At 39.6% G+C, this 23061-nt stretch overlaps 1 protein-coding gene across 1 annotated transcript; it reads left to right on the top strand.

Moving 5' to 3' along the window:
* Positions 1-7522: 7522 nt before the first annotated feature.
* On the top strand, positions 7523-21976 carry LOC139731141 (solute carrier family 15 member 4-like). Its single transcript, XM_071642024.1, has 8 exons — positions 7523-8027; positions 8624-8831; positions 10914-11089; positions 13052-13503; positions 14930-15116; positions 15702-15905; positions 17685-17816; positions 21756-21976. The coding sequence occupies exons 1-8, from the start codon at positions 7523-7525 to the stop codon at positions 21974-21976; spliced, it is 2085 nt and encodes a 694-aa protein (XP_071498125.1).
* Positions 21977-23061: the final 1085 nt, after the last annotated feature.

Here is a 23061-nt window from a genome sequence, read left to right on the forward strand (position 1 = left end):
GAAAGGAGTTCATGCTTGTAATGTGTGTGTGTGTGAGTGTGTGAATACACACATATATACATATATTAAATATATATATATATATATATATACATACATAGATAATTATATATATATATATATACATAGATAATTATATATATATATATATATTTATTTATATATATATATATATTGATTGAGTACCGGGTAGTTTACTTGTTGGTGCAGCAATATCATGATATCGAAAGTAAAACAGGAACCAAGTTCATGTTGATCACCAACAATTTATTTACAGCACACAAATATTTGAACGATTCGCTCTTTCTCAAATGTTGTTGCAAATCGCTCAAAAATTGGTGTGGTGAAATAAATTGTCGGTGATTAGCATGAACTCGATTTCTGTTTTATTTCATGTATACAGATATACAGTGTATATATGCCTATAGGCCTATTGCTTCCTATACCCTATACCAATATGTGCAATAGTGATAACTACATTGTACTACACACTACTAATGATAATGATAACAGCAGGAATAATTAAGGTGATGTTGTCTTCCAAATTTCTAATATGTTGAACGAGTATATGTCAGATGGGGAAGATGTATTACATGATCATATCCACAAATCATTGATTTTTACAACTGGACTGACTGGAAATTTAATTTGACCTGTTTAATGGGAGAAAAATCAAAAGCACGAACACACATCTTCTTACAATATCATTGGAGGGGAAAAAATGCAAGACATAGGGTTGAGAGGGGTATCAGAAAAATGGCAGGACACAGACAAGGATAGGCGCGCGTCTTAGATTATTTTATACCAAAGCAGATCACGTCTCCGAAGTCAAATAGATCTATCCGAAAGGGGAAAAAACACCTGTTTCAATACAGACAACTTTCAGGGAAGAGTGTGAAATAAATATGAGTACATGAATCTGTGGTCAACGCTGGATTGAGAAGTACCAGTTTGACAGTTTACAAGTTCAAGTAAATATCAAGGGCTATGAGCGGCTGTCATACTGTCCTATCAGTGAGTTGACCGTATCGTACTCGCGAGGAGCTGCTGAGGTTCCGCTAAGCAACATGGCGGCGTGTGCACTGAGGCGTCACATCCGGGGCGCGCGGTGGCGACACCGAGCTCAGCGGGTTGTGAATGGGTGTGATTCTTCTATGTGTAAGAGTTCTGTGAGCACAGCGCATCAGCTCAGGGCTGATTCGTTCATTTCGTGACGTCATAATTTTGGTCACCAAAATTTCGCCGTCAGATCCGGTTTAGGTGGTCTAAAAGGGGTCTAAAACACCATCTCTCCATCGTTCTAGAGACGTTTTTACCTTCTGAAAGTTAATCATTCATAGTCCTAGAGACTTAACCTTTTCAGAAATGTATAAATCACCTTGTTTATGAATATCGTCCTTTTTTCTCGTCGTCATCATACTTTAAGTACTCCCAATGCATGAAATGTCAATAATGATAGAAGTGAAAACATCCTGGTATCATTCTTAAAGGACAAGTCTACCTTCATATACATGTGGATTGAGTGAATGCAGCAATATTAGTAGAACACATCAGTGAAAGTTTGGGGAAAATCAGACAATCCGTTCAAAAGTTATGAATTACGCAGATACTTTAAAAATTCATAACTTTTGAACGGATTGTCTGATTTTCCCCAAACTTTCACTGATGTGTTCTACTAATATTGCTGCATTCACTCAATCCACATGTATATGAAGGTAGACTTGTCCTTTAAGAATGATACCAGGATGTTTTCACTTCTATCATTATTGACATTTCATGCATTGGGAGTACTTAAAGTATGATGACGACGAGAAAAAAGGACGATATTCATAAACAAGGTGATTTATACATTTCTGAAAAGGTTAAGTCTCTAGGACTATGAATGATTAACTTTCAGAAGGTAAAAACGTCTCTAGAACGATGGAGAGATGGTGTTTTAGACCCCTTTTAGACCACCTAAACCGGATCTGACGGCGAAATTTTGGTGACCAAAATTATGACGTCACGAAATGAACGAATCAGCCCTGAGCTGATGCGCTGTGCTCACAGAACTCTTACACATAGAAGAATCACACCCATTCACAACCCGCTGAGCTCGGTGTCGCCACCGCGCGCCCCGGATGTGACGCCTCAGTGCACACGCCGCCATGTTGCTTAGCGGAACCTCAGCAGCTCCTCGCGAGTACGATACGGTCAACTCACTGATAGGACAGTATGACAGCCGCTCATAGCCCTTGATATTTACTTGAACTTGTAAACTGTCAAACTGGTACTTCTCAATCCAGCGTTGACCACAGATTCATGTACTCATATTTATTTCACACTCTTCCCTGAAAGTTGTCTGTATTGAAACAGGTGTTTTTTCCCCTTTCGGATAGATCTATTTGACTTCGGAGACGTGATCTGCTTTGGTATAAAATAATCTAAGACGCGCGCCTATCCTTGTCTGTGTCCTGCCATTTTTCTGATACCCCTCTCAACCCTATGTCTTGCATTTTTTCCCCTCCAATGATATTGTAAGAAGATGTGTGTTCGTGCTTTTGATTTTTCTCCCATTAAACAGGTCAAATTAAATTTCCAGTCAGTCCAGTTGTAAAAATCAATGATTTGTGGATATGATCATGTAATACATCTTCCCCATCTGACATATACTCGTTCAACATATTAGAAATTTGGAAGACAACATCACCTTAATTATTCCTGCTGTTATCATTATCATTAGTAGTGTGTAGTACAATGTAGTTATCACTATTGCACATATTGGTATAGGGTATAGGAAGCAATAGGCCTATAGGCATATATACACTGTATATCTGTATACATGAAATAAAACAGAAATCGAGTTCATGCTAATCACCGACAATTTATTTCACCACACCAATTTTTGAGCGATTTGCAACAACATTTGAGAAAGAGCGAATCGTTCAAATATTTGTGTGCTGTAAATAAATTGTTGGTGATCAACATGAACTTGGTTCCTGTTTTACTTTCGATATCATGATATTGCTGCACCAACAAGTAGACTACCCGGTACTCAATCAATATATATATATATATAAATAAATATATATATATATATATATATATATATATATATATATATATAATTATCTATGTATATATATATATATATAATTATCTATGTATGTATATATATATATATATATATATATATATATATATATATTTAATATATGTATATATGTGTGTATTCACACACTCACACACACACACATTACAAGCATGAACTCCTTTCAAGATTGTCTTCCCACAAAAAAGGAAGTTAAGTTGGACAGAGTTAATTTTCCTGATTTTTTACAATTTATTTGACATTTATCAAGGTCAAAGTTGATTGCTGAGAATCAACCACAGTACAGTGATATACCATTTGCTTGAAGTACATGTACCATTATCATACCTAATACGGCGGCTATAATCACAGGCAGTACATGCGTCAGGAACATATTATGCAAATGATAGGCAAGACCACCAGTGTCGCAAATTTGTGACAACTATTGTAATCACAAAAGCAAATGCATATACAAATGTATACATCTATAATGGACATGCAATAGGGCAACAACATAAAATTCATGAATAATGAACACTGTCTGGCAAGATTATCTAAGGCAATACATCAATATAGTGCACAATTTCACTTGCCCTTGATAGCTTCAAGCGTGATTCAAAATGAAAATCCTAATGAGTGTAAAAACGCACTATGGTATAGTATGAAAACATATTGTGTTGATCCGCATGCACTATGGCAATATAAATCTATGAATTATGGACACTGAAAAGAACACCAAAGGCATTCCTGGCAACAGTATTAAAGGCAATACATTTGTAAATGTAAGATTTCACTTGTACTTGTTAGCTCAGCATGGTTCAAAATTAAATCCTTAGTAATGAGTTTAACAAAAACTATATATCCCATACACTGTGTAGTATGAAAACATAATTTGGTAACAACATGTAAGCAAAACAAGTATCACAAATATTTACAACAAATGTTGTATATCACGAAAGCAAATGCCTGTATAATCAACTATCATGCAATATAGCAACAACATAAAATCCATAAATAATGAACACTGTCGGGCAAGAATATCAAATGCATTCTTGGCATAACAATATCCACTAAAGGCAATACATGAACATCTGTATAATGCAAGATTTCACACGCACCCGTTTGCTTCAAACGAAATTCAAACTGAAATCTAAAGAGTGTGAAAACATACTACACTGTATCTCAAAGTATGTACATGTAGGCAAAACAAGTGTCACAAATATGACAACTACATGTCTTGTATATCATGAAAGCAAATGCATGTACAATCACTTAGCATATGGCAGCAAACAAGGCACCGGCAGCTGACAGTTTATATCCAATATCACCCCTAACTTTGTTGTAAGAAGAGACTTACATGTCAGCGCAATAACAGTTAGTGAGTTTACGAATACGCATCAGTCAGGTCTAGCTAATTCAGACAGAAGTAAAAATAAACAGATAAAGGTTACCAGAAATTGGGCAGAAACTAGAATCTACAGACTCAGTACTGACGTGACACTGACATTACCTAGTATAAAGTAAGTAGTTTGAGTAATATAATAGAATAGTTAAATTTATTCAGTATTATCAATATCATTGGAACTTCAGTCTACCCTACAACTGTTCGTACTACTACTACTACTACTATTACTCTACTTTAATACTAGAGTACACAGTCACTGCTGGATGAGAAGACTACTACAGTGTATGATGTCATATGCGTACAACCATATAAAGAAATTAAAATAAGAATTTCACAAAACTTTACTTTTTGAATAAAGTGCACATTTCTTCGACTTGTTACTGACATATGTTAAGGGTAGTATTATTCCCCCTACCTTCTGAATGAGAAAAGTCAAGTGTCCTTTTGTTATGCGAGAAAAGTGAAAATATGATGAATTTTCTTTATTCTTTCTTTATATCGTTGTACTCATGTGACATCACAAGCTATAGTAGTCTTCTCATCCAGCCTTGAGTGAGCAGAAAATTCAAAAATTCATAACTTTTGAACGGATTGTCCGATTTTCCTCAAACTCTCAATGATGTGCTCTACTAATATCGCTGCATTCACTCAACATACATGTCTGTGAAGGTGAACCTGTCCTTTAAGGCATGTAAAGGTTGTAATTTACTCAGCATTCAAGTGGTTAACAGTAGCCTTTGAGGCTTAATTTGAGGAAAATTCATGAAAAAAGAATGTCTTCAACTCACAATGTCGATATAAAGTAATGACATTTTTTTAAAATCATTTATAACTACACTATGTCTCGTCGTTTCAAAGAAATACTGTAGTACAGTACACTTACTACTATATCTTTAAATAGCTAGATAATAAGCTCAGACCAACGTATAAATAAGCATTTATACCAACCTGTTATCGGGAAATGTCATGTCGATAGAAGGTTACTACAGATGTAGACAGAGATATATATGAAAAACAACAACAACTTGTAATTGTGAGGATTTCTGCACGTTCTGTTCCGACAGTTTAACGACGTCATAGAAAATTATTCGGAAAATGGACATCCCTTCCTTGGTCATATACGTGCTGTGTCAAGCGGCGTCTTGGTGTATATCTGAAGAGGGAACTCCAGTAATTATGAATTATATTTCAATTATGATAACAATCTTCATTTCATTGCGCATTAAGTCCTTTCCTCATTTCGTCTTATTTCATCTCCAACACATATGACTACAACAATTGAATACACATGCTAATAATACAACAAAGCAATGAAAACAACAAATGTGTATTCAAATGATGTAATCGTATGTGTTGGAAATGAAATAAAACGATGTATCGAAAAAACAACAACAATGCAACAAAAAACAACAAATGTGTATTGTAACGTAGGCCTATCTAATGTTGTAATCATATGTGTTGGAAATGAAATAAAACGATGACATGAAATACAACAATGCAACGAAAATAACAAATGTGTATTCAAATAGTTAAATAATGTCTTGTTAGAAATGAAATATAAGGAAATGAGAATGACTTGACAGAACAAGCCACACATTTTCTCATTTTTTTCTGCTATAGGATCGAAAGCTCAGGCACCTTTATATATTTCAAAAAATGAAAACGAATGAATGAAATGAAGTGATAGTTGAGATTGAAATATTGAAATCTAGAAATCGCAAATATTTGCATACAGACATAATGACAACGACAGCAAGAAAGCTGATGATTACAATAATAATGATGATCATCATCGCAATAAAAATAATAATGAGAACAGATTAGATTACTGATTATAATGATCAAAATAAGCACCAGAATTTAAAAGGGGATTATGTTGATCATGACCCCCCCCCCAAAAAAAAAAAAAAATCAAAATGACGTCACATTCTTATTAAAGGTAACACTTATTAGCTATAAGCAATGATAAAATCAATAAAAACTTCTCAATTTCAACTCCTTACAAGTATATGTAAGCTTTCTTTATAGATGCCCTTGAGATAGTCAAATTCAGATGTCATGATACAAACATGTTTATTCTAACGTAATTAAAGGGATGTAAGTAAACAAATAGGTATAGATCGAGTTCGTTTTTCCTCGTCACCAATAATGATTTGATAAGACTATTTTTGTTACAGTTTCCTTACTTAGATTTTGTTTCCTCTATTTCTTTCTTCATCTTAATTTTAGTTTTTTTAATTTAGTTCCCCCTGGTTGTTGTTGTTGTTGTTCATTTTCCATCTGTGAAGATGGCTGGATAGCCCATATTCAGCTACACTAAGCTGGTCTTCCATGGGGTCCAGTTGGATGTGGGGTGGGACCACTTCACCGGGTTAGACAGTACCCCTGCTCTTTGCGATGAATGAATGAAGCGGGATCTTTTACGTGCATGAGCTGTGACTCTCTCATACACGGGACCTCCATTTTATGTCCTATCCGAGGGACAGAGTGTTTTGCCTCTTGCTAGAGGGGACGGTATGTTCACACACAACATTGCTCAGTCAAGACTCGGGTTCGAACCCGGGCCGCGTGATCGTGAGGCAGACGCGCTACCGACTGAGCCAACTCACCGCCCTCGAAGAGTAGTGAGTTAAACTATCCGTGCCTTCTGTCAGACTCCAATGACAAAACGTTTGGAAGAGAAATCCGATGCTTTCTGATGCGAATTAAATGATAGCTCCTGCGACCAGCAATAAATATTTATAGCTTTTAATGTGCATGTAGGCTGGTAGGTATTTGTTTACTTTTAGTTGAGATTACATAGGTAACACGTTCATAATCAGCAACCAGCACAGTACAACCTCTCCTTGACGGCCGGAATAAGGGGAGTCTCTTTGTAAGTGCTCAGCATGACATCTCCAGGCTATAAAGATAACACTTCTGTTTACTTCGCTTCAGAATAGGCGCATAGTGTTTCCTCGCTTCATAAATGGATCTTTATTGGTCGGAATAACAAACATACGAATAAACTATTATATGAACCCATAACAAGAGCAAACTTAGACATCATGTCTTCGGAAAACCCTTCTTCCGATCCGACGTCTTCCACGTCTAACCCTGCGCCACCAACGTCGTCTCAGGCGAATGAAACAACCAACACAACGGATAACAGTGTTTCAGCTACATCCGAGGATGCGGTCTCTGAAGTCGTTAGTATTGTGGATGAAAATGAACCACCAGAGGTACAGGGATTCTTCTCCGACATGGCGTCGCAAATTGGGGACCTAGTAGATGGTACAGACGGCAATGCATCGGTTCCGAAGGAAGTTGTATTCAACACCTTCTTCATCGTCTTGGGGGCTTTTTCCGCCCAACTCATTTTTTTCTCCGTGGCCACCAACCTCACCTTGTTCTCCAAGGAATTCCTCCACTATAGCTATTCCGAAGCCAAAATCACTGAGATCATTGTCTTCGCCATCAACATTCTCCTCTTCCCCATCATCGGACTGATATCTGACTCGTGCACGGGGCCGTACTCAGTAATGCACGTGGGTGGTGTATCTTGCCTATTGGGTAAGTAATACACATCACTTAAGAAACACAGTTTTAGCTCCAGTGCAGTGTGTTTCAAGCGAACACGGATTATTCTGAGTGCTCAAACCATTCATAAACTTAAAAGTAAAAACAACAACTAAAATATGACGCAAAAAGAAAAAGAAGCAGAAAATGAAGGAGATCGCAGAAGAGGATATAAAAGATAAGACTGAGGTGGGCCCTACAGTTTGTATATACGCAAACAGCAATTTTCATCAAAAAGTCAAGATGTCGGTGTCACTTCCTGACTAGGTGTCATTGGCGTGAAATGTTAGTTTCTCGTGACGGTAAATTGACCATGCACTCTTCTCTAGTCCTTCTTTTGCTCATGTTGGTATATTTGTTATTGAACGTCTCTTCAAAGTAAAAAAAAAATAACGGGGACAAATCTTATCCGATTGACACCCGTGTACAAAGACAGAAACAAAATGGATGAAATTTTAAAGATATTCAAGATTACATTCTTCACCATGTCTGCTCTATCTACGCTATAGGCCTACACATTGACCGATCAAGTCGGTTGATAACAAGACCACCCTGACCAAATATGGTTCTCCATTCTTCTGCGTCTACAGGTACCTGCATTTTTCCTCTGATTACCTTCGACTGGGCTCAATATGGTCCGCAGTACGGTCTACCCATATATCAGAGGCAAATCTATTACTTCATTGGTCGGCTCCTGATCGGCCTGGGAGTCGTAGCCATCAACACGACGGCACCTCCATTCGCTGCCTCACAGGTTGAGCCGTACGGTGATTCCGTCTTGGAAACATTTTTCCACATGTAAGAGGTTTTTTTTTGGGGGGGGGGGGGAGGTTTGGTTTTTGGGGGGGTTTTTGTTTTTTTTTTGTTTTTTTTTTGCTTTTGTCGTACACTGTATTTTTAAAAGCTGCACATCAACTGCACAGGGATAAAAGACTCATAATTATCATGTACCAGTCGTAGAAGCAATGCTGGTTTGGATGAGTGGTACCGTTAACCATTGGGAGCAATGGCTTTAAAAAATGTTCGAGTTATCACTTTTGATGCATATTTGTAGGTCCACTGTATCACAAAACATCCTACCATATAAAAATTTTGCAATAAAGCCTAAAATATAAGGAGATATCACTATTTTCTCTCAATAAACCGTACCTTATTATCATTGTTCACATTTTGTATCTTCAACGATACTTAGCATTGATTACACTGGTTATAGCATTATTACATTGGTTGTTTCTGTCCCGAACTCAAATATTAGAAGTACTTTGAAAAATTAAAGCTTTGTTTCATCTGAAAGGAAAATAATGCATGGCTGGCGGAACGGGGGAAGGGGGAAGGGAGGCTCGGGCCCCGACACTTTTTTTTTTTTTTTGCACCATACAAAGGAATACATAAGGTGTCACCACTTTGCCCCCCCCCAACTTTTTTTTTGCTTGTCAGCTGAAGAAACCCGGAAGTGGAGCCAGAAGTAAAACCTGGAAGTGGGCTCTGTAACGCCTTTAACGTCCATGACAGGAACGAGTGTGTTCTGAATTTGGTAGTTTTCAACGACAAGCAATATCACATATGACTATACATGACTAACACGCCTTCGAGCACCACATGTGATGCTTGGATTATTTGCTGTGAAAGTAGCGATCTTCTTCAAAACAGTGTAATTCAAAAAACTAGGTTTGAAAATGAATATTTACAGGCAAGTAGACCATGCAACTTGCCAAAATCATTCCTGCGGAAACCGATACACAGGCATTACAGGCCATGAAGAGAATTCGGGAAGCTTGTCCCACTATGGATGGGCTGAGCTTACAGTGAACATTACATATAATATGTTTTAACTTTAACAATGATCGTCAAAGCTTAAAAATAAAGGCTTACTTTTGCTTACTCTTTGTATTCAAGGTGGTTTGTAGGACGTTGCATAGGCAACAGAACATCCATTATTTGCTAGCTCTAATAGTAATGTACAGTGTACTCTTGATAAGATTATGCCGAAAAAAGCTACAAAATTCATTGAATTTGTGTGTAAGAATAAAGCTGCAATATCAATATTGGCGCCATTGATCATGGACCACTGCAATACTGCAGGCGACAACTTGTGTTTACCAAACTCACGTTTCACAGGCTACATTGATGAAGGCACTCGAAAGAGTTCAAAAATTTTGCTAAGAGTTGCAATGTTCTTATTCCGAAGAATATTTAATCCAAAACCGAACTATGGTTTGTTATGTTTGAAACAAACAAATTCCCCATACCAAGATGTCCGGTTGTCCGAAAATGAAATAAGTTTCTCTAAAATCGTTGCTTATCGGAAAATCTGTGGCGTTAATTCAAAGTTCTCTATTCCTAAGGTTCTTAGTCCAAAAGTAAAAAAAGTATTTAAAAAAGGGTGCGTACTAAGGAGCCTGCGGAATTACAAACCTAATTTCGTTTACGGATAAACTTGATTTTCGAACCTTCGGAATAACGATTTTTTTTCCAGTTTTTAGATTTTTAACTATCCTTCCGAATATACAACTAACCTTTCTTCATTTTTTGATTAACGAATCTTAGCGAGAACGAATAATGATCAACCACATCACCCCACACTGGGCAATTCACACTGCAATGACTTTTTGTGTCCACTAGTGAATACCAATAAGAGGGGATAGAAATATTCAGTCATTGTTATGTTCCTATTAACTTGTGAGTTTGATTTTTCCTTTTGGCTAACTTTGACCGGATGAAATAAAAAAATGACTAACTTCACATTTTTCTGCGACAAACTCCAGTGTCAATCATGTTATTCTGGCTAAATATTTCGATATAATGAATCAATTAAATAGATAAATTAGCACGAGCTGACGGTCTGAAACTTGGACTAATCTTGCTCCTTCTCTTTTGTAGTCTCTACAGCGCGCTGCAGTTTGCTCCTCTGATTGCCTACACCAGCCTGACGTTCGTTCAAACCAAAGTCTCTTTCTTCGTCGGCTTCGTCATCGTCGTCATCGTCAACCTCGGCATCATGGCATTCTTCGTTTACGCCAAGAATTATTACAAGACGACGCATCAAGCTGTCTGCAGTGAGTGTAGCAGTGATAACCTGCCACATTGAGGGGCTTTAACTAATTTTGATATGGAAGCAAAACTTTTGATATCCCCCCCCCCCAAAAAAAAAAAAAAAAAATCGAAAGTTGGATGTTTCTCTACCTCCATGAAAAGAATACACCGCTATGAATAGATGCTTAAATAACAAAACACTGTGTCCGACCCACCACCAAAATGTAAAATGACCGTTGATATTCATTTTTCTGATTTTCTTCGATTGTGAAAAGTTACGACATGTTTCGTAAGTCCACTCATTTCGTATTTCAAAGCAGCTTAGCCTTCTGCACAGCAACAACAAAAAGATAAACCCTAGGGTAACAAAACACATTACCTGACTGGTTCTTTTATCATTGTTTCAATTACCTGGTTTAACTCAAACCAAACGTTATCTTTATCTGTGTTCAACTTGTATGTAATTATTGTGTAAGAGACAACGTGACAGAATGTGAAAACTCCCCCGTTTGGTCAATTCGACGCTGGTCATACCTCCCTCAATCATGAACATGAACCGACACCCTTGACTACCAGTGGCGGATCCAGGGGGAGGGGCGCACCGGGCGCGCCGCCCTTAATTTCAAAAGCGGAAAATATAGCTACAAACGGCAGTTTTGGGGCTGTAAAATGTCAAAATTTTAAAGCTCGCTCGCTCCGCTCGGTCACATTTAATTATTATGAAATTCTCCTGATGTTGCTGCCAGTAATTGCCGGCAGTTGCGCCCGGTGCGCCCCCTCCCCCCTTAATTTCCAAAGCGAGAAATATAGCTATATACAAACGGCACCTTTTGGACTATAAAATGTCACAATTTTCAAGCTCGCTCGCATTTAATTGTTATGCAATACTCCTGATGTTGCAGCCAGCAATTGCCAGCAGTTGCGCCCAGTGCACCTCCCCCCCCCCCTTAATTTCCAAAGCTGAAGAATATAGCAACAGTTTTTGGACTGTGAAATGTCAAAATTTTCAAGCTCGCTCGCATTTAATTATTATGCAATTCTTCTGATGTTGCTGCCAGTAATTGCCAGCAGTTGCTCCCGATGAGCTCCCCCGCCCCTCCTTACTTTCCAAAGTGGAAAAATATATCTACAAACGGCAGTTTTTGGAATGTAAAATGTCAAAATTTTCCAGCTCGCTCGCATTTAATTGTTCTCCTGACTGATGTTGCTGACAGTAATTGCCCGGTGCGCCTTACAGCTTAATCGCTCCGCTCGCTCGCATTTGATTGTTATGCAATTCTCCTGAAGTTGCTACCAGTAATTTTGTCATTTCACACCGTCATTCCATAATCAATGTAAGGAAAACTGTTAACATGTAACAGACATTGCGCCGACAAGAAAGAAAGGAGTTTTTGCACGTGGAACTTATATTTTTCGGGAAGATATTCATTGGGTAAAAATGATAACATACTGTATGTATTCAAGGTACAGAGAAGAGCATGTTCTTTGCTCGTGTTTGATCGCTAAGCTCCCTCGCTTTGCTTGCTATTCGTGCGTCCTATTCGTGGCAATGCTGCTCAGTGACTGCGCTGTGGAATGTACTGTATCACATTCCGCTATATTAAATGGGTTAGTCAAATACCGGTTAGTAGGCCTAATTGGCTAAACACAGTCACGTGATGGAGGAACATTTTTGCAGTGTTCTCCCACGGCAAAACATTTTTCACGTAACAATTGACAGAAGGAACCGCACACACACATACACACGCACGCACGCACAAGCATGTTAATAATTAACACCCTCAAGATTACTTTTCCATGAGGTGCCCCCCCCCCCCACCCCAATGTCTTCACCCACGGTACGCCACTGTCAGTCAGCAAATTTGTATGACGTTACTAACCTGTAAAGGAAAGTGGTAGATATTGCAGTTATCGAAATTTGTTATACGCTTTTGCATAACAAAGCATCGCAGTAACCAAGTGGATTTGTTTCTCGCTGAGGGCAGGTACCACACCAGCTGTTACGGTCGCCAAAGTGGCACATAAAACACTTATCGGCTCACTCAAGTCTACATGTGGCAATCTGTGTTCCCGGATCCGAGACAAGATCTCATGTACTTCATGCCAGAGTTGTTTGTCATCCACCGTTGTCGATGATATTGAAGTCGACGTCGACGAGACCATCCCTCTGATCGGTGCCCTTGATCCTGGTCCAACAACCGCGTCGAACGACGGCGGTATCACCGCAGACACATCACAACCGGGACCAGCACTACTGGCCGCACCCCCACCAACCCCACCTCCGGAGACCCCACCCAAGTACTTTGGCAGGATTAATGTGCAAGACTTTGCTAGTGTCAGCGGCATTTCGGAAGATAAGGTGGTATCAAGTCTGAGAATCTTATACGCCTCTCTCCTGCTCTCGGCCCTTCTACCTTACGGTATCCTACGTTACCAGGTATTCCGATGGGACACTTAGTCCTTGGCTATAATGTCTTACCAATGAATGACTTTGAAATAGTTCAAATCCTTAAAAGAAACCAAAGCGAAAGCAGCAACATCAGTAGGAAACATCAGTGAAATTTCAAAGGAAATATAATCGATTGAAAATAAACTTTCGATTCCGTCATCCCCCGGTAGGAGCCTACTGTATTATTTCATTATGGACAGTGATATGAATAGAAATTATTTAACAAGGAGAATTTCAAAAAAAAAGTCATTTCCATGATAATACACGTTTCATCGACCTGTTACTGTCAGGGTAATATCAGTCTCCCTACTTTTAGAAAGAGGTTGGTCGCATATTCTTGCATTTTGCCAGAAAAGTGGAAATATGTTTGCATTTTCGTTTTTGTTGTCTATTATGACGTCAGATAATGTTGTAGACTCCTTATCCAGCGATGACGGCACCGAAACTATAAGAAATCGATGGTCATTTTTTAAATGTTTTACTGATGTCTTCTTATATTTTTGCTACTTTTTTCACTCAACCAGTATTTACATTTGTAATTACATTGTAAACATTCTAAACTTTACACGGATGGTTTTAGCAGTAAAGGATGTATTATAAAACATGTTGTTTTCCAAGCTAAGACCAATGGTCTAGTTGTGCCGTCACCACAAGCATTCTCTCCAGCTCTTTCCCTCCTCTCCTCTACTCTTTATTTTACTTTCTCTGTTCCACGAAAAAGTGTTTAAAGTGCCACGTCTTTACCGTTCTTTCCCTTTTTTTGTAAACATTTGCAGCCATATTCCATTTCATTCCGTATGTCGAAAACTGACTGAAACATAAACTAGGGTTACAGTTTAGATTTGCTTATCATATCTTCTTAATGTTTTGGGGCGCAGTGGCATAGTGGATAGGACTCCCCGACTCCCAATTGGATCGACCCATGTGTACAAATGGGTACCTGGCAACGCTAAGGTAATAATAATGGCAAGGCACTCTGGTAGAGCAGTGGCAACACTGAAGAGGTTATTCTGGGTAAATAAGACATAATAATGATAATAATAATAATAATAATAATAATAATAATAATAATAATAATACTAATAATAAGAATTATTATTATTATTATTATTATTATTATTATCATAATTATTATTATTATTATTACTATTATCACTATTATTATTATCATTATTATTATTATTATTATTGTTGTTATTATTATCATTATTGTCTCTATCTTCACAAGATATACTTGGAGATCAATATCACGTCAAGTTCCATCCTGGAACCTGAGTCTTCTAGTGCTTTTCGAAGAAATTGTTATTACTATTATTATTATTATTATTATTATTATTATTATTATTATTATTGTTATTATTATTGTTATTATTATTATTACTATTATCATCATCATTACCACTATTATCATTAGACATCGTCCTCGTTCCTGGAGCAAGCCCAACATCTCAGACCAGAGATTTTTGGCCACTTCATTCCTCCCGACATCGTGAGCTCCATCCTGCCGGCAGTCGGGGTGGCTCTGGCACCCATCGTCAATGTCTACGTCTACCCATACCTCAGCGCGCGCCTCGTTTCCACCACGCTGTCCTTCCGAACATGTGAGTCCAAAGACTGAAGCATTCATGACAGTCACTATCATTTTTTGAGGTCCCGTACGGTTTAAACTGAAAATATACCACCAAATTCTGTAACATGAATGTGATGATGTCGATGATTATGACGACGACGATGTGACGATGATGATGATGATGGTGAAGATGATGATAATGATGGTGATGATAATGATGATGGTTATAATGATGATAATTGTGATGGTGATGGTGATGATGATAATGATGGTGATTGTGATGATGATTATAATGATAATGATGATAATGAAGATAAAGAAGACGATATCTAGGAAATTTCGTCAATTTGACTTGGTCAACTATTTCCAACTAGAAAGATCATGTTTCTGAAGGGAGGCCAGAAATCATCAATAACATGTATACCAGAGCTACGTTGGGTAATGGACGAGAAAGCTTAAATTGGATATATCATTTTGCATTGAACATGGTGACGGCACACGGTCGCAAGTTGTCGTAAGTTACATGTATTTTTGTTAGTCCCCTTATAGCATATGCCTTTACCTTGGAGTTACTTGTCTCCTGTTACTTGTCTCCTGTTCGTTTGCTTTGGACCAGTCTGGGGCCTCGTGTGCGCCACGCTGTCGGTTTTGTTTGCAGCTGCCGTAGAGAGCGCTCGGCTGAATATCATTGCCGATGGAGGGAGCTCGGTAATCACAAGCGCAGATGGCATCGAGTATGTTGTGTCTGATCTGTCCCTGATCTACATTATTCCACAGTACCTACTCATGGCCTTAGCCGACGTTCTCGTATACATTTCAGGTAGGTGTGCTTGTTCCCTTTGATAGATAAAGCTAGAGTCAGACAATTTTTCGTTAACGTCATTTAGAGCAATAAAAAAGGGGGTAGCGAGAAATATGAAAATAAATGATGTCGGCCAACTTCAGGAAGAAAATGATCGATAACACGGACATGGTACACACTAAGAAAAATTGTTTCAATTTTGCACCTTGAAAAGACACAGTAGGGACACCTGTACTGGTGCGAATTTGCACGTTTTAGACGAGAAAAGGTACAAAGTTGTACATTAAAAGTGCTCCCGTTGTGACACTGGTTTGAAAGGTGCAAAGTTGCACCCGTAATGGTGCTTCCAGTGTGTCATTGGTAAAGCTGCAAAGTTTAATCTGTTTATGAAGTTGGAGTGTGGCTATTATAGAATACGAAGAACATTCCTTGAGGAAAGTGGTTTGCATTGGTTTCTTGACGTTGACTTTGTGTGATTAATCTAAATGAATTATGACGAAGGCTCTTGAAATGACGTCACAATATGTCTAATACAGGAGACCTCTTTGGAGGCGGCAACGAATATATATTTCTTATCAACGACAACAATACAGGAAAGGAAGGAGTTTGAAATATAGTCGAAAGAAAGAGCGTAACATAACCGCACCACAGATGGAGGCAATATTGCTTGAGAAGAACAGCTAGACTATCTATTGACCTGTCAGTGTAAACGTAGCTCTTATCCTTTTCTTCCTCTTTGCGAGTTCGGATTATAAGCTATAATGCTTGCGAATCTATATGCTGTCAAAGCCGACTTTGTTATAGTACTGTATATCAGAGTTTTTCAAAGTAAAGCCCCAGTCACATTGACATGCCGGATCACCCCGGATCTGATCAGGGGTGATCCGGGGGTGAGATCCGTGTTTACGCCTTGGGCATCCTTGGAGGACCGTGTAAGTCCGTATCGATCTGGGGACATCCGGGAGGCCAACACGGCAACTTTTGGAGGTCAAAAACATCCGGCGTCGTCCGGGGACTGCCGCGTTGGCCGAGCAATCCGGGATGACCCGTGTGGCTGCGGTGTAGTTGCCGTAAAGGTCCGTGTGGCTGCCTGGAACGATCGTGTAGGCGAAGTGAGTATCCTTGGCAGTCCAAAGACAGTCATGGATCATCAAGGCAGCTACACGGACCTACACAGCAGCCACATGGCATTTACACGGACCATTACGTTCAAACACGGTATTACAGGGATGGACACGAATCTACCTGGTCCCGTACGTAACGAGAACGAGAAGATTAATGAAAAATCTAAAATCAGCTCGCTTTTTACGGCAGATTTTCGTCTACCGGCGTACGTGGTTCATGTAGCTGCCATGTTGGTCCGTGTAGACGCCCTGATGTTCCGTGTAGACGCTCTTCCGGCATGGACCGTGTAGTTGCCAGATGCCGTGCTGGCCCGGCCTCATCCGTGTAGCTGCCGTGTTGATACCATGTGTACAGTCATGAACGCTCGTTGAGACCCCATCATAGGCAAAATTATCCCGAAACTCCCCGGATCATTGCCGGCATGTTCCGGAGATTGCCTTGTAGATCCTTGAGGATCAGTGTTTATATAATTATGTGACTGGGGCTTACGAATAAAATATACATGGACGAGGTATGAGGCAACTCTATGATGTGTCATCTCTCCATTCCTCTCCCTTCCCCCTCTCTCTGTGACTCTCCATCTCTTATTCCCCCCCCTCTGTCTTTCCTCCTCCCCCCCCCTCTCTCTCTCTCTCTCTCTCTCTCTCTCTCTCCCTCTCTCTCTCAATCCAGGACTCGAGTTTGCCTTCAAACAGTCGCTACAGCTCCTCCCGGCTACCTTGACCGGTATCTTCTTCTTTTACTTCACTTTGGGTCACCTGGTAGGAATTCTTCTGGTTCCCGCCATAAACGCGCTTACAGCAGGTATGTTCTATTTGTTTGGTCTGTCTGATTTTTATTTTTTTTTTATGCATTTCATTTGAGGCCATCGAATTGTCACAGCTGTCACCTATGCAGCAGAACAAGCAACTGAACTGACGTATAGTGAGCAAGAATAAGATGTATATGATGAAAGAAAAGATGGCTGTTGCGACACGGATTGTCGCCCCTACACGGATTGTCGCCCCCGGCTCGGGGGTGACAATCCTTGACGGAGTTGGCGGCACGGATTGTCGCCCCCGTCACGGATTGTCGTCTGGCGACAATCCGTGACGAGGGCTGGCGGCACGGATTGTCGCCCGCCCTCAAGCACATTTTGCTGGGTAATATCGTTCAGGACATAGTCATTAAAATACTAACACATAACTTACATGGCTACATCCATGCAAACATGCCATGTAAAAAGTCATGGTGAGGTTTCAAGGAAGTGTGTATGTGCGCGCGCACATGATAATTTAGTGTCCGTTTGTGCGTGTGTGTGTGTATGTGTGTGTGTGTGTGTGTGTGTGTGTGATGGAAGAATGTGTTTATTATGTCAGCTTTTTGCGTATGTGTTTTTTAGCTGCGCGTGGGTAGGGACACCTAGTAAGCTGTTGCTGGCATAAACGTTGATATTGATTTTATCAGCAGCTTTGACTTTGATGAGTTTGGCGGATTTGTTTATGAATTCGGAGTGGTGCTTGCGTGCGGGCGGATGCTGCTTTTCTGCATACCGTCCATTATGTGACTAGTCTTATTAATTCATCAACATTGGGAAGTCGTTTCATCAGGAAGGAATGTGGTATCGGTTCGGGTGTGTGTGTATGTGGGGAGGGGGTTACATTTCGTTATTGCAAAAGTTCGTTATTCTGAAGGCTCTTTAGTCGGAGGTTCTTTATTCGAAGGTTCGTTATTCCGAATTTCATTATTGGATCAACGAACCTCTAGGTACAGGGAATTGCACAGGGGATGCTGTAGACGATTACGTCCTTCGACGTTTTCTGTTTTCCACTCGCATGGGAACACAGAGACGCGTGGGAAGCCACACAACTCGTGTTGCCAAGCTGCAGCGCATTTACCTGAAGGAATGCTACAACACACTCGGAGCGGTGGAGAGGCAGAACCGCAAAGTCAAGTTACGAAATTTCTCCCACAAATGGTCATTTTAGGTGGCACCCATATACGCATGACATCGCTTGACCATTGGTGCTGAACATTTTTCCCTTGTATACTATTTGAATGTATATTTTTCGAAACTCGGAAGGCAATTTTTGGGTTGGGGATGAAGTGACAGCATTTTTTTCACTTTTCTGGCTGGGAAGGTGTGGGACAGCGATAAACTATATAAAATGAGAACGAATTTAGTATTTCCATATTAAATAGTCTTACCCACTTTACGCTCCATGGATATTACATTTTTTTTAAATATTGTATTTGGGTGTGGGAGGGGTGTCCGAATGTCTTAATGTTTTTTTTTTTTTTTTTCTGGAAATGTAATAGGCATTGCTTTATTATAACAATCTCCTTAACATAACCCAGAAAGCCATGAATATCACTGCACAATGACAGCGTAACCACAGTTAGTCTATTCCATGACTGTAAGTAATATTTTCTTACTCTGTTTAACTTATCGATCTAGATTGTATTCTATTTGTGGTATAATTATGTTATGTAGTCTTTACATTTATGATGTTTATCCATATTTGAGCTGCACAAATAAAATTCAAACTTCAAGTTCAAAATTTCATATATCTTTTATTATTGTAAAGCAAATTAAAGAAATGCGAAAACTTTTCACAACTTGTATGTAAATTCAATTTCAGTTTTCCCCAGTGTACGATGTAAGACAGTCCAATATGTGATAAATTTGCTGTCATAATACATTGAATTGGCAGGGATCGTCACATTGTACATAATTATTTATAACAATCTGTAACTATCCGAAAATATCCGCAACTCTCCGTAAATAGTCGCAACTCTACGCAAGTGTTCCGAACTATTCGGAAATTTATGCAAGTTGAAAGAACAAAATTACGTGCCAATTCGTAAGAATATCCGCAAGTGGACGCAAGTATTCGCATTTGGTCGTATCTCTCCGTATCGCCCGCATATTTTTTCCCGTATGTTTTGTAAAAATGCTCTGGTGACAGCAAGGGATCCGCGGGTGTCCGCAGAAAAAAAAAAGACTTATTTGGACGTAACGCCGGACGCAGAGCATTATGTGACTGGGGCCTTACGTAGACACACGAACGCTCACACACAACACACATACGTAGGGCCTATGTAGCCCACGAACACCAAACCCCTCAGATACTCATGCAGGCACAAAACTGCGCTCACAAACACGCACCATCACATACATGTACCCTTTGATATACACATACGCCACTACCACCAAGGAGCTTCTTGATACCACATACACACGTACGCATACAGGCACACGTATACACACAGACAAACAAATCACTACCACTATACAACCACCACACATGCACAGTTTCTACATGATTATTGTATTATTATACTCCAAACACACACACACACACACACACACACACACACACACACACACACACACACACTCACTCACACAACAATACGGAAACTCATACACAAGTCACTTATTGTACGCACCTGCAAATCATACACAGCACATACCATGCACACACACCCACACACACACACACACACACACAAACAAACAAACAAACATACGCATAACTTACCAGTCATACCCATCCCACCAAAGCTTAACACCGGAGCAACCACCCCGAGTCCGGGGCGACAATCCTTGACGGGGCGACAATCCGTGTCGCAACAAATTTTTTGCCATCATGGATTGTCGCCATCGAGGTCAAAAACTGGGAACTGCACAAGCGTCACGGATTGTCGCCAGACGACAATCCGTGACGGGGCGACAATCCGTGACGCCAACTCCGTCACGGATTGTCGCCCCGAGAAGGGGGCGACAATCCGTGTAGCGGCGACAATCCGTGTCGCAACAGATGGCTATGACAAGAACATATCGGCAACTCGTCTACATCCAGTCGCCGATCATATTTTTGGGTGTTTGGTCGCAGATTGGTTTGTTGATGGTCACCAGTATTTTTTGGTAGCTGGAGGTGTCCTATCAGTCTTCCCGTATGCGGGACCAGGCTGTAAACTCATTCGTAACGAATTGTTCATAAAAACAAATGATTCAAGTCATATGAAACTGTTAGCAAACACAATTTACTGCCACTTAATCCATGATGAAGACATGTGCTATATTATAGCTCGTAATTCTTTCTAATTTTTAACAGGAAGGGGAAAACACATAGGGCGCCTACACAATTAAAAAAAAAAAGTGAACCTCAAGTACTTTCCATCGGTATGTTATAAAGTGTTAAACGTACCAATGCGATCGAAGAATCGATTCTATCTGTCAAAGTAGGCTAAGAAAGTCAAGACACGGCGAAGCGAATATTATGTGTGTTTACTACCCCAAGCTGTAAAGCATACGACATCCAGCTAAACAGAGCTTATGCTTATTGTAAACATAAAAATGTACGATAGCAGGAGCGCAGCTCTGACAAGTACTTGTAGCTTGAAACATAATCATTTTGGGAACACTGACGATGTAGGAAAAGAGCACATCTTAAACAATTATTATGACGCAGTATGACTGACTGCTAATTTCATCTCCAGTTCAATACCTACAATAGACTCCCTCTGCATTCTACGAAAGGATGAGCACGTGTGAAAAGCTCTCTTTATTTTTATTTTTTCAGTACAATCGCACAAAGAAATTTTTCGAGGTACACAAAGACAACCATCGGTTAACTTCAGCTTTTTTTTCTTGCATGTGTTCTCTCTGTTTTCATTTTTGTTGTCATTCATTATCATTTTTTGAGTGATGTCACCATTAAGCTCGTTTCTTCTCATTATCACCGCCGATGTTTCCAGGGGATGAGTGGTATCCACCTGATATCAACAACGGCCACCTCGCCTACTATTTTCTGGTTTTGGCGGCCATCAACATCGTCAATACCGTTGTACTCTACGTGTTTTTCAAGGGATTTGACTACGTCAACGGTCAGGTGGATGAATCTGCCGACGATGGTGGCACCACCGCCAACAACACCGCAACGCAGCCGCAACAACCGCAGACAACAGTGACGTCATAGTCAGATACGATACCATTCTCGACACTATGTATCGATATTAATTTGATAAAAACTTTCATGATTTTGTCGCGACTGTACTTGGAAGAGGCTATGATGGTGTGGTTTGGTCTTTATATGATTGAATAACTAAGAAAGAGCCATATAAGTGGGAGGTTGCTGTTTTTGTTCACTTTACAGCCTTTTGGATGCCAAGCTTTGACCTTTTCGTGGGTCGGATCTTCTTCAAAACTTGAGTTGTGATATGGAAAGAGTCGAGTTTGATGGCGCCCAACCGACACAAGACGCACGCAATCAGCCAGACCCAACTCATTCCCAAATCCCACCATGCCTGTTACAATTGTACCACAAACCCAGCCCTGAAGAGGACTAGTAAAAAAGATCGAAAGTGAAAATGTAAGGGGGGTAATATGATGTTGTAATGAGATTTATATGTGATAGCCCAGCTCAAACCCACCTAAATTTACAGATTGGGATTTTCTGTAATGAACCAAAATATGTCATATGGTCGACAGACACATTCATATTCTTTTTTTTTTCGTTGTTGTTATAGTTCGTCATATCTAGCAGAGTAATCTTTTCTCCACCTATACTGTCTATCTTTGGTAGATTATAAAACCAAACCGGAATCGAGATGATAGCAGATTTTCTGGACCATTTTTGTTTTCTTTATAGGCACTGCTTTCACTGTGAAATATGACATGTTTTCATTGACACTACTGCACGAGACGCTCGAGTGACTGTAATATTTAAATCATCCCTTCTCTCTTTTCTATGAAACTGCTCCTCCTGACTCTGCCGTATTTCAATCACTATTTGAATGGGTTGGGATGGTTTTTACTTGTTATGTATCAATCATCTTATACCTTAGTGCTTACTCTTTATGTACGTATAAGAAAAGTGGAAATTCATTTTGGCCTACTTTTTGTGCGTCTTGAGCTGGGCTGTCACATCATGGTCTTATTTACCTAGGGTATATCCTCTTCAGTGTTATCACTACTCTACTCTTCCATTTAAGCACCCCATACGTGTGTGTCCTAATTATTGGCGAATAAATAATTTTTAAATATTTGACTCTCTTGTAAGCG

This window comes from Diadema antillarum, unplaced genomic scaffold (assembly GCF_040938485.1).
Source record: "Diadema antillarum isolate AM-2024a unplaced genomic scaffold, OU_Dant_1.0 seq00000358_RagTag, whole genome shotgun sequence".
Taxonomy (NCBI): Eukaryota; Metazoa; Echinodermata; class Echinoidea; order Diadematoida; family Diadematidae; genus Diadema; species Diadema antillarum.